This window comes from Prunus dulcis, chromosome 7 (genome assembly GCF_902201215.1).
Source record: "Prunus dulcis chromosome 7, ALMONDv2, whole genome shotgun sequence".
NCBI classification, from domain to species: Eukaryota; Viridiplantae; Streptophyta; class Magnoliopsida; order Rosales; family Rosaceae; genus Prunus; species Prunus dulcis.
The window spans coordinates 3,121,948-3,136,096 of NC_047656.1; the positions used below are offsets into that span (position 1 = coordinate 3,121,948).

At 35.9% G+C, this 14,149-nt stretch overlaps 1 protein-coding gene across 1 annotated transcript; it reads left to right on the forward strand.

The window, feature by feature from the left end:
- The first annotated feature begins 1,922 nt into the window (after positions 1-1,922).
- Positions 1,923-6,898, forward strand: LOC117634255 (histone-lysine N-methyltransferase, H3 lysine-9 specific SUVH1-like). Its single transcript, XM_034368262.1, has 3 exons — positions 1,923-2,110; positions 2,541-4,991; positions 6,456-6,898. Exon 2 carries the CDS (start codon positions 2,730-2,732, stop codon positions 4,935-4,937), a length of 2,208 nt encoding a protein of 735 aa, XP_034224153.1. The 5' UTR covers positions 1,923-2,110; positions 2,541-2,729; the 3' UTR covers positions 4,938-4,991; positions 6,456-6,898.
- Positions 6,899-14,149: the final 7,251 nt, after the last annotated feature.

Here is a 14,149-nt window from a genome sequence, read left to right on the forward strand (position 1 = left end):
AAAGATATGGAAAGTAAAGATTGAGATATTTATCAGATAAAATGGCAGCAGAGTTCTAGATTTAACAAAAATTCAGTTATTCATCAGACCTTTTAGAAATTTTATATTTTCTTAAGCCACCTTAGGTACCCAGTTATAAAAACAGGTTGCCTTCAGTATATGTTGCCTTCGGATATGACGATGTCCACGGACATCCAGTTTGCCTTCAGTTTTGTCAGTGCGCTTGACATCTGCCTCACGAGTTTCGGGGACGCCGGGACCGTGGGACCCAAGAATGCGGATCAAGTTGACTACGGTCCCCTGAATCCTGCAAGTTTGAGGCTCGGGTTGACTTTGTGTCACCGAGACCTGCCAGGTGAATTGACGGATTATCAGGAATGGACGGATTATCGGGAATTGACGGATATCAGGAATTGACAGAATTAAAGGGGTACACCTAGGTGGTAGTTTAAAATTGATTTCAATGCTTTTAAGAGAGTTTTATTAACCTTGAATATGATTGGCATATACGTATATAAATATGTGAATGCATTGATTTTAGTACGAATATAATGAAGAGGAAAATTTAGTTTTGCATAACTGTTTTTACAGTGGGGTTAGTATGTTCATATGCTATTTTCTAGACCTTTATTTTTGTCCACTCACATTTTTGAATGTTTTGCGCCCTAGGCAATAGACGTGCACCAGAGCGCCACCACCGGGCAGATTCCACAATCCGCTCCACTCTTCCTCTTATATAGAATTTTCTTTTGAAATCAAATTGTTCTGTTGTATATTCCTGAATTAGTTGCTCTGATGATTTGCCCTAGGACTTTCTGTGTGGCCTAAGGCCGTTTAGTTTATCAGAACTGTTTGGATCTTAAATTGGAAGCATGCTGGCAGTTGGGATATGTATATTTATGCTTTTGACAGGTGGAAATTCTGGGAAATGATCAAATTGCATGGGAGACTTTGCCGAATTTTCGGTAGAAGTTGAAATTGTAATAAACTTGAATTTTAACTAGAAGGGCAATTTAGTCATTGTGCCCGGCAACCGCCAAGTGTCGGACACGAACAGGGTTCGGCTCGGATTTCAAAGTGAAATTTGGGTCGGGTCCTGTCATCAAGTTACATCCATTTCTTAAAATTAAAATTTTTTTTTTAAAAAAAAAGGCTAAAGTCAACACAAAAAGTTAGAAATCTAGAATTTTTATGCTATTAATATATAATTTTTTTCCGAAAGAATATCAACAAAGTTGTGTTGGTGCGTTGGTGTAAGTAGAATGTGAAAGGTAGTTTAGGTTTGAACATTAGAAAAAGCAAATATTTGCAATTTTTTTTTTTAAAGGTTGGATCGGTTCGGTTTGAATTGAATTTCAAACTCTAGATTTACTAACCAAACCGATTCAATCGGTTTTTAATTTTTTAGATCCAATCCAATTCACCAATATTATCGGAACCAATAAAATTGGATTGGATTGGATTAGTCAATTTTGTTGGATTAAACAATAAATTAGATGGAATGTGAGAATTGACTAAAAAAAGTAGTTTAATTCCTTAATTTCTAAAAAATAAAGAATAGAGAGCAAATTAAAAGTATGTTATAATTAACAAAAAAACTTGTATGAAATAAAGATAACATTATTTTATTATCTCTGACCAATTATAAATTACCACATAAAATAATAATAACGCGTAACATATCATGATTTGCCAAAAAAGCAAAATGATACTATCCCAATTTCATATAAGAATCTCTACAACTATGGTATTCAACGGTTTATCCTAAAAAGACAGCACGGGCAAATAATTTGATTTGATCTTTGTCCCCCCAAAAAAAAAAAAAGTTTGATTTTATCCTAGTTTTTAAAAGAGAAAAAGTGGAAATCCACGTGTAAAGCAGCTGATTTCTCTCTCCTCCAGCCAAGTAGAAACTGTGAGCGAGCGGACGGTCCAACGGCGATCCAGAAATAGTTTCTCTTTTGTCGTTAAAACTTAAAGGGGAGAGAGAAAAAGGAAAACAGTAACTACTTGACTGACTCAACCAAGTTCAGCTCAATCCAAAAGAGTTGTTCTGTTCAGTGAATTTTGTCAGCAAAAGAAAATATCGGAAGAAAGAAGAAGAAACCAGGTATACCGATGCTTGGATTTTCGTTGAAGCAGTTTGTTGATTTAGATCTGTTAGAAAGATAGCATCTTCTGCATTTGATTTTCCCTTCTCTGATTTCCTTCCAGTACTTTCCAATCGAAGATTCTGTTTGGTAGCTGAGAAAATGTTGAAAATTAAAAAAAGAAAAGAATACCGGTTGAATTTCTCACTTCAACTTGGCTGAAATAATGGGCTACCCCTTTTTCCTTTCTGCTCAGTTGCTGTGAAAACTGGAAAATTAAAGAAGTTTAGTTGCATGTTGTATTGCATGTAGCTTAAAGTGAATTATTCTTTTCGTTTTTGTTAAAATTATTTCTTGTGCCCTTTTTTCCCCTGTGAAAGTTTAATAAGTTTAAGGCTGATTTGAAGTTTTTATGGTATGCCTAATCTATTTAATACTTGCATGTTGCAGGAAATTATTCTGTACCACAACTTTGTACTTTCCAGCATTCTGCAAAGATTTGCACTTATTTTGTATGTACTTTGTTATGTACTTCGTTCTGTGACAAGATGGTGTTGCTGCTACTTTCGTAGCGGAGACAGTCTTTCTTATCAGATTTGGGATAGTAGAAAACTGTGCTTCTGTTGCCTGAAGTATTTCATGGAACAAAGTTTAGGTCAAGACTCTGTTCCTGGTTTTGGATCATTTGATAAGTCTAGGGTTTTGGATGTAAGGCCTTTGAGGCGTCTTGTTCCGGTTTTCCCATCAGCTTCTAGTAGTTCTTCATTTTCAACTCCCCAAGGTGCTGCTCCTTTTGTTTGTGCTTCTCCCGCTGGTCCTTTCCCACCTGGGGTTTCCCCATTTTTCCCATTCTACATTTCGGCAGAGTCTCAAAGACCACCTGAACAAAATCAACAAACACCAAGTGGTATAGGCAACCAAAATACACCTTTTGTCTTCAACAACCCAATATCAAATGCAGTCCCAATAAATTCATTTAGGACACCTCCATCCTCAACCGCTAGGGTAACCCCAAACCAGTATACGGGGACTTCTAATGGAGTTGCTACGCCATCAAGAAGGATTACTAGAAGTCGTGCTCAGCCACAATCCCAAAGTGGGATCGCAGAGGAAGATGGTTTCAATACGGGTGTTACTGATGGAGAAAATACAAGGAAGGGGGGGAGGTCAAAGAGTAAGTTCCAGTCCCAGAAAAGGACAAGGGGTGGCCAGGACATTAATGTTGCGTTGCCTGATGTTGATGTTGATGCAATAGTTGATAATATTCTCACATCATATACCGATACATTCCGGCATGCTGATGGCAACAAGGAATCAGTTGGATATGCACTCATGTTCTATGATTTGCTAAGAAGAAGGATTACGCAACTTGAAGAGATGAAGGAAAAAATACCAGGAGCGTCAAGAACGGGACGCCCCGATCTGAGGGCTGGAACACTCTTCATGAATAAGGGAATTAGGACAAATACCAAGAGGAGGATTGGTGCAGTGCCTGGTGTTGAAGTTGGGGATATTTTCTTTTTTCGAATGGAGTTGTGTTTGGTTGGATTACATGCTCCTACGATGGGTGGAATTGATTACATGGGAGTCAAGAACAGTACAGAAGACGAGCCTTTGGCCTTGAGCATTGTTTCTTCAGGAGGATATGAAGATTCTGTGGAGGATGCAAATGTGTTGATATACAGTGGCCAAGGTGGTAATGCTAGCAATGATAACCGGAACAACAGGGAAATGAAGGATCAGAAGCTTGAAAGGGGTAACCTCGCTTTGGAGAAAAGTTTGCATCGGTCTAATGATGTACGAGTAATTCGAGGTTTAAAGGATGTATCTAATCCAACTGGGAAGGTATATGTCTATGATGGTCTATACAAAATCCATGAATCATGGGTGGACAAAGGGAAGAGTGGTTGCAGTGTATTTAAGTATAAATTGGTAAGGTTACCTGGCCAGCCTGAAGCGTTTACAATATGGAAATCAATTGAACAATGGAAAGTAGAAACTACTACTACAAGGGTTGGACTTATATTGCCCGATCTTACTTCAGGAGCAGAAAATTTACCGGTTTCTCTGGTAAATGATGTTGATGGTGAGAAAGGCCCTGCTCACTTCACATATATTTCTAGTCTCCAGTATTCAAAACCGGTGAATCTTACAGAATCTTCTGCTGGATGTACTTGTATTGGAGGATGTCTCCCTGGTAATTCCAACTGCTCTTGCATTAAGAAAAACGGAGGTTTTCTCCCATATACTGCAAATGGGCTTCTTGTTAACCAAACACCCCTATTACATGAATGTGGTCTTTCTTGTCAGTGCCCCTCTAATTGTCGGAATCGAGTGTCTCAAGGTGGCCTGAAAATTCGTTTGGAGGTGTTTAAAACTAAGGATAAAGGCTGGGGTTTGCGGTCCTGGGATCCCATCCGTGCTGGTTCTTTCTTATGTGAATATGCAGGACAAGTTCTTAATATATCTGGGGTAGAAGAATTGGGGGGTGATTATGAAGATGATTATATTTTTGATGCTACTCGTACATGTGAGCCACTGGGAGTTCTGCCTGGTGATTCAACTGAGACTCCAAAGGTCCCATTTCCTCTAATTATAAGTGCAAATACTGCTGGAAATGTTGCTCGTTTTATGAATCACAGCTGCTCTCCGAATGTATTTTGGCAGCCAGTTTTACGTGAAAATAAAAATGAGTCTGACCTCCATATTGCGTTTTATGCGGTTGGACACATTCCTCCGATGACAGAGTTGACATATGATTATGGATTGGTCCCTCATGAGAAAGCATACCAGAGGAAGAAAGTGTGTCTTTGTGGGTCAATAAAGTGCAGAGACTCTTTTAATTAATAGGTTGGTAATGGGTTTATCAAATGAAGATGGACCTTATGCATCTAGAAAAAGGTTAGAGGCCTTCAATACCCTGATTGAGCTTGTTTCTTACCGTGATACTTTTTCTGTTTATCTTGTTTTCTTGTTTCATCATATAAATGCTTCTGAAATTATTTGCACTTTAAAATAATGATCAATTCTGGAACAAAGCATGTATGATCATGAAAATAGTTTATGTTCAGTACTTAAAAGTGGTTGTTCGGTTTATGTGTTTCCATTATGGATTATCATGAAATCTGTTGATTTTGTGTGGATGTTTCACCTGTTTTGAAGACAAAATATGTAGAAGAAAGGGGGAACTGTCCATAAAATTGTATTCAGAAAGTGTCTAAAGAATGCTTTCTTAATTGAATCAGTTTGTTTTAGATTCCAAAGTAAATGTTTGTCACAAACACCAGCATGGTATTTGGTGTTGACAGTTTACTTCGGTCATGATTATGTCATGATCATGAACATGTAATTTTATAAACAAGTAAAATTGAGTGTTCTAGAACTCCAATTAATGTCAGAAGCATTACCTAGAGCATGTCTGAATGTGAGCTTCTACAGTGTCCCAAGATGCATATTTTCAGCTGCAATCTGTAGGCCGATGCCGCATCTGTTATTGGTGTACAGATTGGTGTATCTAGGACCGTATTTCTGGGTGGGCAGCAATAATATATTATAAAATATACATTGTATAGTTGAAAGATATTTTTGAGTCCAATTGATTTTTAAATCAAGTGCCTTTAATGTTTTGATGATATGAGTTAAGTTTATCCACACTTATACCCAAGCTATTGAAATGATTCTATCTGGTCCCTCAGTTTCCAACTATGGCAATGTTAATCCAGCATATTTGATATTTGTTTAAAACTCTAATTTGAAGTTTCTGACGTTCTTCCCATCTCAGTTTATTCTTTGAGATTCAAGATATGATTAGCACAAGGAAATATCATTTGGAAAATGTATTTACTAGTCATTGTCAGCTCAGAACACTGATAACCCATTTGGAAAATATATTCGGATCTTATAAATGCATTATAAGCAAACTAAAACCGATAACCATTCCATGAATCTCTATTGATTGTTATTAGATGAATTATGATTCTATAAATCTACTGTAATATGCGGAAATCACCGTAGTACCATCCTGTCTGGTCCACACTATAATCACCAGTGTGTCACACACTTTAAAATCCCACATTCCAACTCCACCTCTGTTGTAGATTTACATCCATGCCACCTTCAGGTCAGGAATTCTTGTCTTTGTTGTGAAATCCTGTAATCTAATAGTTCAAGTTCATACTCCATCAAAATCTTGCAATGGGCATTTGATATGCTCTATTTCCTTCTTGTTATTTTTCAATGTCCAAATAGTTTACTGTAACATTATCACTTATAAACAACTTCATTCCTTAAAAAATTTATAATAAAAGCATTTTTCTATTTAAATTATGCTCTTACCCATTCCGTGTTGCCCTGGCCCTTGTGCAGTTGGTATGCTTTTTTTTCACAGCAAGAAAGGGCTCATGCAGACTGTTCCTGTGTTGTGTTCATTACCTTGGAAGGCATCTGGTTTCACAGGTATTCAGGAACACCATATTTTCCCATATATGACTTTAGTTAATGGGCATGTGTGCAGGATCCTTTCTTAGCACTGTCAATGTACTAATTATTGTATCAAGTTGTAATATGAATTTGACTAGGAGACCTCCGGTGAGTTTAGTTTAATTTCTTCTATGTGCTTTCCTTGTATAATTAGGTTTACATTTTTGGCAAATACACCCTTCAGCTTTGAAGATTTGCAAGGCCTTTTGCTGGGTGGGTATTTTTGGCACAAACTATGTTAGGTCTGTCAGATAATATGTTTTTAACGGGACTTTTGCTCAACTTTGAGTCAAAATTCAAATAGGTTTAAACAAGCCTTTTCAGGTGGATCCACATTCACCTCCGTGAGGAGACCAAGATTGACTATTCTCTTGCTCAAAAATATGAATGACTGAATGAGAATACGATCCCCAAGTGCCACAGATGAGCATTGGAAGTATAGTTGCAAGGACAAATGCCACAGGAAAGAGATAAATTTGTTAAACTGCATATCTAGCCTTGTTTGACATGTGGTATACCCGTGATATAGAAGTTTTTATCCTTGGCTTGGGGCTGAGGGGTACCCACTTTTGTGGACAAGGGACAGGGCTGACCCTGAGTTTTTGGGGCCGGAGGCAAAAATAAAACAAGGCGCCTATACGAGACAATCCTACACATACACCAAAAACATAAACAAAACAAACAAACAAAAACCAAAAAACCTAATTTTATTGGTCGGTTCTTTTTCCTCAGCTAGAAAACACTATATAATCAAATTTGGCTTAATTGTGCAAGATATAGGGCTCTTTACAATGTAAGGGTTAAAGGGGCTCTTTACAATGTAAGGGTTCAGGGTTTAGGCGCAAGTAAATATATACAAAGGCTCCGAAGACATAGGCCTCTTTCCGAAGAAATTGTTGAGTTTTACAGCACGAGAATTATACATATTTGTCATATTTATTGGCCTCTTTATAATCAACTACTGAGTTTTACACTGCTTCAACAGATTGGAAATAAGAAATTTCAAAGGCAATTTCTTCGGAGCCTTTTTGCCTAAAACCTGGTAATCGACCCGGGTTGGTTTGCTTCAGATTCTGAATCTATGCATTTATACTCCACGCATTTATCTGCATTTCACCTCATCTCGGTCAGTTGCATTATCCTGTCATTATATCTCTCTCTTTCTTCCCAACCCCTTCACCTCCCTCTCCTTCAACTCAACATCGCCCGCCTCACTTTCTTTAAGACTCAAGTTCTACCATTTAATCAGACCCGTTGCTATGCATAATTGCCTAGTAGCAAGCAAGAACTTGGAGTCATGATAAGGAGTTGCTGCGCATAATTGCCTAGTAGCAAGCCAAGAACTCGGAGTCATGACAAGGAGAGCTCAGAGGGCCAAGCCGAAGTCCCAAGTTAGAGCTCAAATTGTGGACTTGAGCCCGAAGGTCTGATGAAGAAGAGGAGATAAGCTTCAACATTGAAACTTGTATGAAAATTAGGAAATTCAATTTACGGTGTTGAGTAGTAGAGTTTTTGGGAAGCGAGAATTGGGAGAGATTAGAGAGAATCAGGGAGGGAAGCGAGCAAGGAGGGGAGAGAGATTTTTTTATTTATACAAAGTGATATTGTGGGAGGGGTAATCGAATCTAGGACGTAAGATGCATGGGTAAATACTATTAATCACTTGAGCTATAAGTTCCTTGCGAGCGGAGAGATACTGGACTCCTTTCCCACCCATCTCCTCCCCTATCCGTCCCTCCTCTCACCCCTACCACAAAGCTAGACATAGCAAATGGGTTGTGCCAGCTCGATGCATTTAAAATTGTGTCATTAAGTTATTTGGGTTATGTCGTGCTTGTACACCTATAAAAAAAAAATTTATTTAGCCCAACTTGGTATAAAACTCAAACCCACATTAAGATGGGTCGTGCTCGTGCAGTGTTCGGATCCGGCCCGAGACTGAGCCAAACCACTTGCCCATTTAACTTTCATTTTTTGTTAAATCGAATTTTCTGTCATTGATATCATGTCAAACAAGTTCACTTATCCAACAACTTATTTCATTGATGTCAAGACAAATTAACATATATGCAAATGGGGACTTTCATTTCAATTGTTAAATTAGAAAAAGAAACAGTAAAGGATTGCAATTACTCCTGCGTAAAATGAAAAAGTAATCCAACTCTTATGGCCCAAAACTAGCACCTACATATTACAAAGAAAACCATTGTTTATATTAATTGTTTCTTCTAATTGGCTAACAGATTATAGAATATATAATCTTAATTTCTACTTTATTTTGAAATAAGTATGATAGTTGACGTTGAATAGCCAAAGTATACTCTTGTTGTCACTATATTATCAGAAAATCAAGATTGAAGAAAGGAATAGATTTCAACTTGATCAGTCTATCTAGACTGAAGTTCCCTCAGTTATATTTTCTTTCCTTTTGTTGTATTTCAGTCTAATCGAATCATTTTGCTTCTTTTAGTTTGTAATATCCATTTGGACACAGTTTTATAAGCGATCGAAGTTACTATTTTCAGTATGATCTTTTGTCTCTACCTTATTTGTTTGAGTTATCAATCGCACAAGTGGAATAAAGTCCTTATCAAACCAGGCATATAAAAGAACCAATTCTGGCCAGTTCCCCACTTGGAGCAGAATGACTTGATAAGAAGTTAAGATTTATTAAGGCACAAGATAACCACATTAACATCACGTCTGATTCACACTCTTACTATTGGGTTTTTAAGTACCAGTAGTGACACACCTATAATAATATTCCACAACGCTCAGACTATAATGAGTGGTAAGTTATAAGGGGTAAGTTATAAGGGGTTCACTTTATAGCCATCAAATCCATCCCATGGTTGAACTGTTATGCTACAATCGGGTTGAAATTACTCATACCAAAAGATGCAATCCGAAAGTGCAAAGCACGCTCTCTCATCCTGGTTGACCCATCTTCCTCGAAAGCCACCCACTATGCAATATGTTCTTCTTGTCTCTCTCGCTCTCGCCATCTCTGGTTTAAGGTTATCAAAGAACCAAACTCCGTTCGGCAAATATCTTGCAACCAACACAGACATAGAGGGTTTTGAGTCTTTTGTTATTATTGACACTTTATCACCCCAAAAGTTTATTTTCTGACGCCCAACTCCAGCTCGCCAGTCATCTCCCTACTGTCCAATCCAATTCTCCACCCATCCATCGTCATAACCCAGCTCTACTCAAATTTGGAACCCTAGTTTGACCTAGCCAAGCCGCCGTAACTCACGACCTTCGTTGTCGACCTCCACTGCGAAGCCACTATCGTGACTCCATAGCCAAGCCACAGTCGCGACCTCCGTCGTCGTTCTCCAAAGCAGTGAGTTCTGATATTGGTTTTGTACTTTTTGTCTGTTATAAATTCATTGATCCCCTTTTCTTATTATTGCAACAGTAGGGGCATTCATGGGCTCCATTTTTGGCTACGGCCCTCTCTCTCTCCCTTTCCTTCTCTGTAAGTCCTCTTCTTCTCCCTCTTCAAATTTCAGTAATCCTTCGTACCATTGACCTGAAACACCTACTTTTCTGGTTCTCTTCTTCTTCATGTCATTCAATTTCAATTTTTTTTTCCTTTCTAAATTCTACTTTAGGGATTCAGTTGGGTTAATTTTCAATTCTAATTTAGGGATTCATTCAATGCCTAATTTATGAGCTGTGGCTTTATGAATTATCAAGTGGACTACTTATTTTTAATTGATAATTGATAATGGTATTATTGTAGTTTTTAATTGATCTTTGCATATTTCAGATTTTAGCCTTATAATTTTAGTGGTTGGGTGTGTAGACAGGTTATTAAATTCTTGTAGTATTAATGGAAGTTGTGTTACTAAATTACCAGTACCTACGCTCTTGGTTGACATGGTTGTTCTGAATTGTAAGATTAGCTTACTATTCGATGGACCCACTTGCTGATATTAGGAAATAGAGTTATTAATTGAAATGAATGGGAATGTGCTTGTTTCTTATGCTATTAGATTTTGTGCAAGTGTGATGCTAATCAGCCATTGAAATACACATATTTCGGTGTTAATATTTGAAGTATTGGAACATGGGAAAGTTGAAAACAGGCATCTTCATGAGATGCTTGAGCAAAATTTGAAGTATTGCAAGAGCATTAAGTAGACCCCCCCTTCGTATGGCTTGCTATAAAATGTAACATATGGATCTGCATTCCTTGTTCTATAGGTGCCCCTGGAGATTATTTGTTTCAATTCATGATTCTCTTACACCTATATAGAAACATAGGATTGGTTTGTTTTTATTTTATCAGGAATTGTTTGTTTTTTAGAAAATGGAGAATATTGGACTGCTTCAGAAAATTTTGGTTGTTCTGTTCACTATTACTTCTTTAGGAAGCTTATATAAAGTACACGTGGAGCTTCTTGAGTCAGACAATTCCACATTGCCCCATTTTTTGCCAAACCATCTGAAGATTTTTTAAGTTCTTTTTGTTCCTAATCATGTTTCCGTAATATCACTTTGTACAGGAATAGTTACTTTTCTTCAATCTTATCGGATTGGAATGCAGCTGTTTTTTAGTTTCATTGTTTTGTGTATTGCTATTATGGATGTTGTAGTTGTATCTGGTTCTGTATTGATGTTATGGATGTTGTTTGGATATATTGATTATTGGTTGGTTGATTAAGTTCACCCCTTGAGGTGTTTTGATGTTTGGTTATGTCCCTCTTATTTAGTTTAACAGTTTCTTTGTGCTTCATGTGTTCCACATTTTCCGATTTTCTCTTCTTGTGTTCTAGGTTAGGAAGCTCTTTGCCAATTAGTATGAGTTTCTTAGGTCTTTTAGTGATTGCGTTTTTCTTGTCTCAGTTTCTATTTTGTTTTTTGGTCTTTGTTTCTCCTTTTCGCTAATTTCTTGTTTTGCCATCTCTTTTGCAGGCTTTTTTTTTTTAATCACAGTTGGACCTAGATTTTTGAGTTATGGAAGATTGTTGTCATTGAGAACTATCATCAATTTGGCGTGGGACAACATTCCATTCTGTCATAGGAAGTGTGCTGTAATTATATGGAAAAAAACATGTAACTAAGGAATTATATATTTTAGTCTTGTAACTTAGTCCTCATTTAATGAAATTGAGTTCAATTTACTTGAGAAATTTCAGTCTTGAAATTGTTCTTTTTATATTCGCAAGTGTGTGCAATAGAAAAATCCTTCTTTTTCACAGAACATTGGAAAAATACTTTTACTTATATTATACATTGAAGAGAGAACATTGTATACATTGTGTATTCTGCCCCTGTATTGCCGTTATATTGTCTTCCGATTGTTCTCTTATTGCTGCCATATTACTTTTTTCACCTATGTATTGGAATTATAAAGTTGAAGTTGGACATCAGGGGTACGTATTGTCATCTAATTGTCGTTATATTGTCTTCTTATTGCTCCTTTATTGCTATCAGAGCAGCTCCAGCAAGGAGCTGAGCCCCAGGCTGGGGGGAGAAGAAAACAAAAATCTGTTTCCAGCGAGGAGCCCAGGCCCGAGTTCAAGGTGGGACCCAGCAACCTGGGCTGGCCCGAGGGCAAGGTTGGCCCGAGCTCCAGCCCTAGTTTTGGTGCTGACGTCATCGCTACAGTGCCGCTACAGTGCCACAGTGCTACAGTGATGCTACAGTGTCTGGCGCTACAGTACCACTAAAAGTCCACTTGTCGCACTCTGGGCTCTCCGATTAGATTTTTTTCTCCAATTCAACGGCAGCCAATTTTTGTGCAATAAAAAAAATGAAAAAAAAATGAATTTTTAAAAAAAAAAAAACCAAAAAATACTTTTTTTTTTTTCTATAAATACCAAAATTTTATCCGATTGAGATATGAATTTTATAATAAATATTGATATGTACGAACCCAAAAATATTATCTAAATTAATTATTTTCATTAAAAAATTTGTGAAAAAAAAAAAAAAGAATAGTAATTGCCCTTAGCCATGGCAATGGGTGGAAACACAAAATACTATTTGCAAAGGCAACCACTATTCACGTGAATAGTAGCTGCCCAAGCTCCACCCTTGCCATGGCTAAGGGCAAATGGGTGGAGTTGCTCTCATATCAATTTTTTCATCTCTGTATTGGCAATTATAAAGTTGAAGATGAATATCAGGTTTAAGTATTGCCATATGATTGCTGTTATATTGTCTTTGCTCTGTTATTGTTGCCATATCAATTTTTTCAACTCTTTCTTGGAAATTATAAAGTTGAAGTTTGACATTAGATTTACGTAGTGTATTTTTTTTAGAGAGTAGAGAATGTCACAATGAGTTCCTACCAATTTTCGATGTATTTTTTGGATTTTTATTTCATTTATTATGAATTTTGTAAGTTAAATCTTAGAAAATTATTATTAAATGGTATGGAGTGACACATGATGGATTTTTATTTAATTTATTATTATTAAAAAGTAATATAATAATATTTTAGGGTACATAAAAATATAATAACAATTTCGAATAAAAAGTAATAGAATAATAATTTGGGGTAAATAATAATATAATAATAAATCAAGATTAATAACAATATAATAACAATTTAGAGTAAAAGGTAATATAATAATCATTTGGGGTAAATAATAATATTATAATAATTCACAGTAAAATGTAATATAATAATATTTTAGGGTAAATAAAAATATAATAACAATTTAGGATAAAAAGTAATATAATAATAATTTAGGGTAAATAATAATATAAGAATAATTTAGGCTTCCATAATTATAAGGAGTTTGTAGTAATTTTCGGTATATTTTTTTGATTTTTAATTATTATTTTTAGGATTTTTAAAGATAAATTTGGAAAAAGTAAACAAAATGACATGTGCATGCTCCCCTTTCAGTTGCAGCCACTTGTGATTTTCTATATTTTTTTATTTTTTTATTTTTTATTTCACTTCTAAAATTCATAACAAATAAATTTAAAAACTAAAAAATATACCGGAAAGTCCTACGAAATCCTTGTGATATTCTCTACACTATCAAGCTACAAAAATACAATTTCACTTAGAAAAATATAAATTGATGACAAAAACTCACATTTATTTCTCAACGATTTAAAACACTAGTTGATGCTCTATAATATAACACTCATGTTCTTTGATTCAAGGCTTACTGTGGACATAAATATGTGAAATCATGATTTTAGACTTCCATAGTCAAAGATAATGTCGTAAGGAGTTTGTAACAATTTTCGGTGTATTTTTCTGATTTTTAATTAATTTTTTATGATTTTTTAAGATAAACTTGGAAAAAAAAAAAACAAAATTACATGTGGTCCAATCGTACGACACCACCTATTGAAAACAATGACTGCTCTCCTTTCAGCTGCAGCCACGTGTGATTCTCTATAATTTAATATTATTTTTTATGGATTTCACTTCTAAAATTCATTAAAAATTAATTAAAAATTAGAAAAAATACATCGAAAATTGATACAAACTCCTTACAACATTGTCTTTGACTATGGATTCTAAAATCATGATTCCACATATTTATGTTCACGGTAATTGTCGAATCAAAGAACATGAGTGTTATGTTATAAAACATACT

Excerpts from the sequence above, each read along its gene's own strand:
- LOC117634255 (XM_034368262.1), top strand. The coding sequence starts at position 2,730 with ATGGAACAAAGTTTAGGTCAAGACTCTGTTCCTGGTTTTGGATCATTT.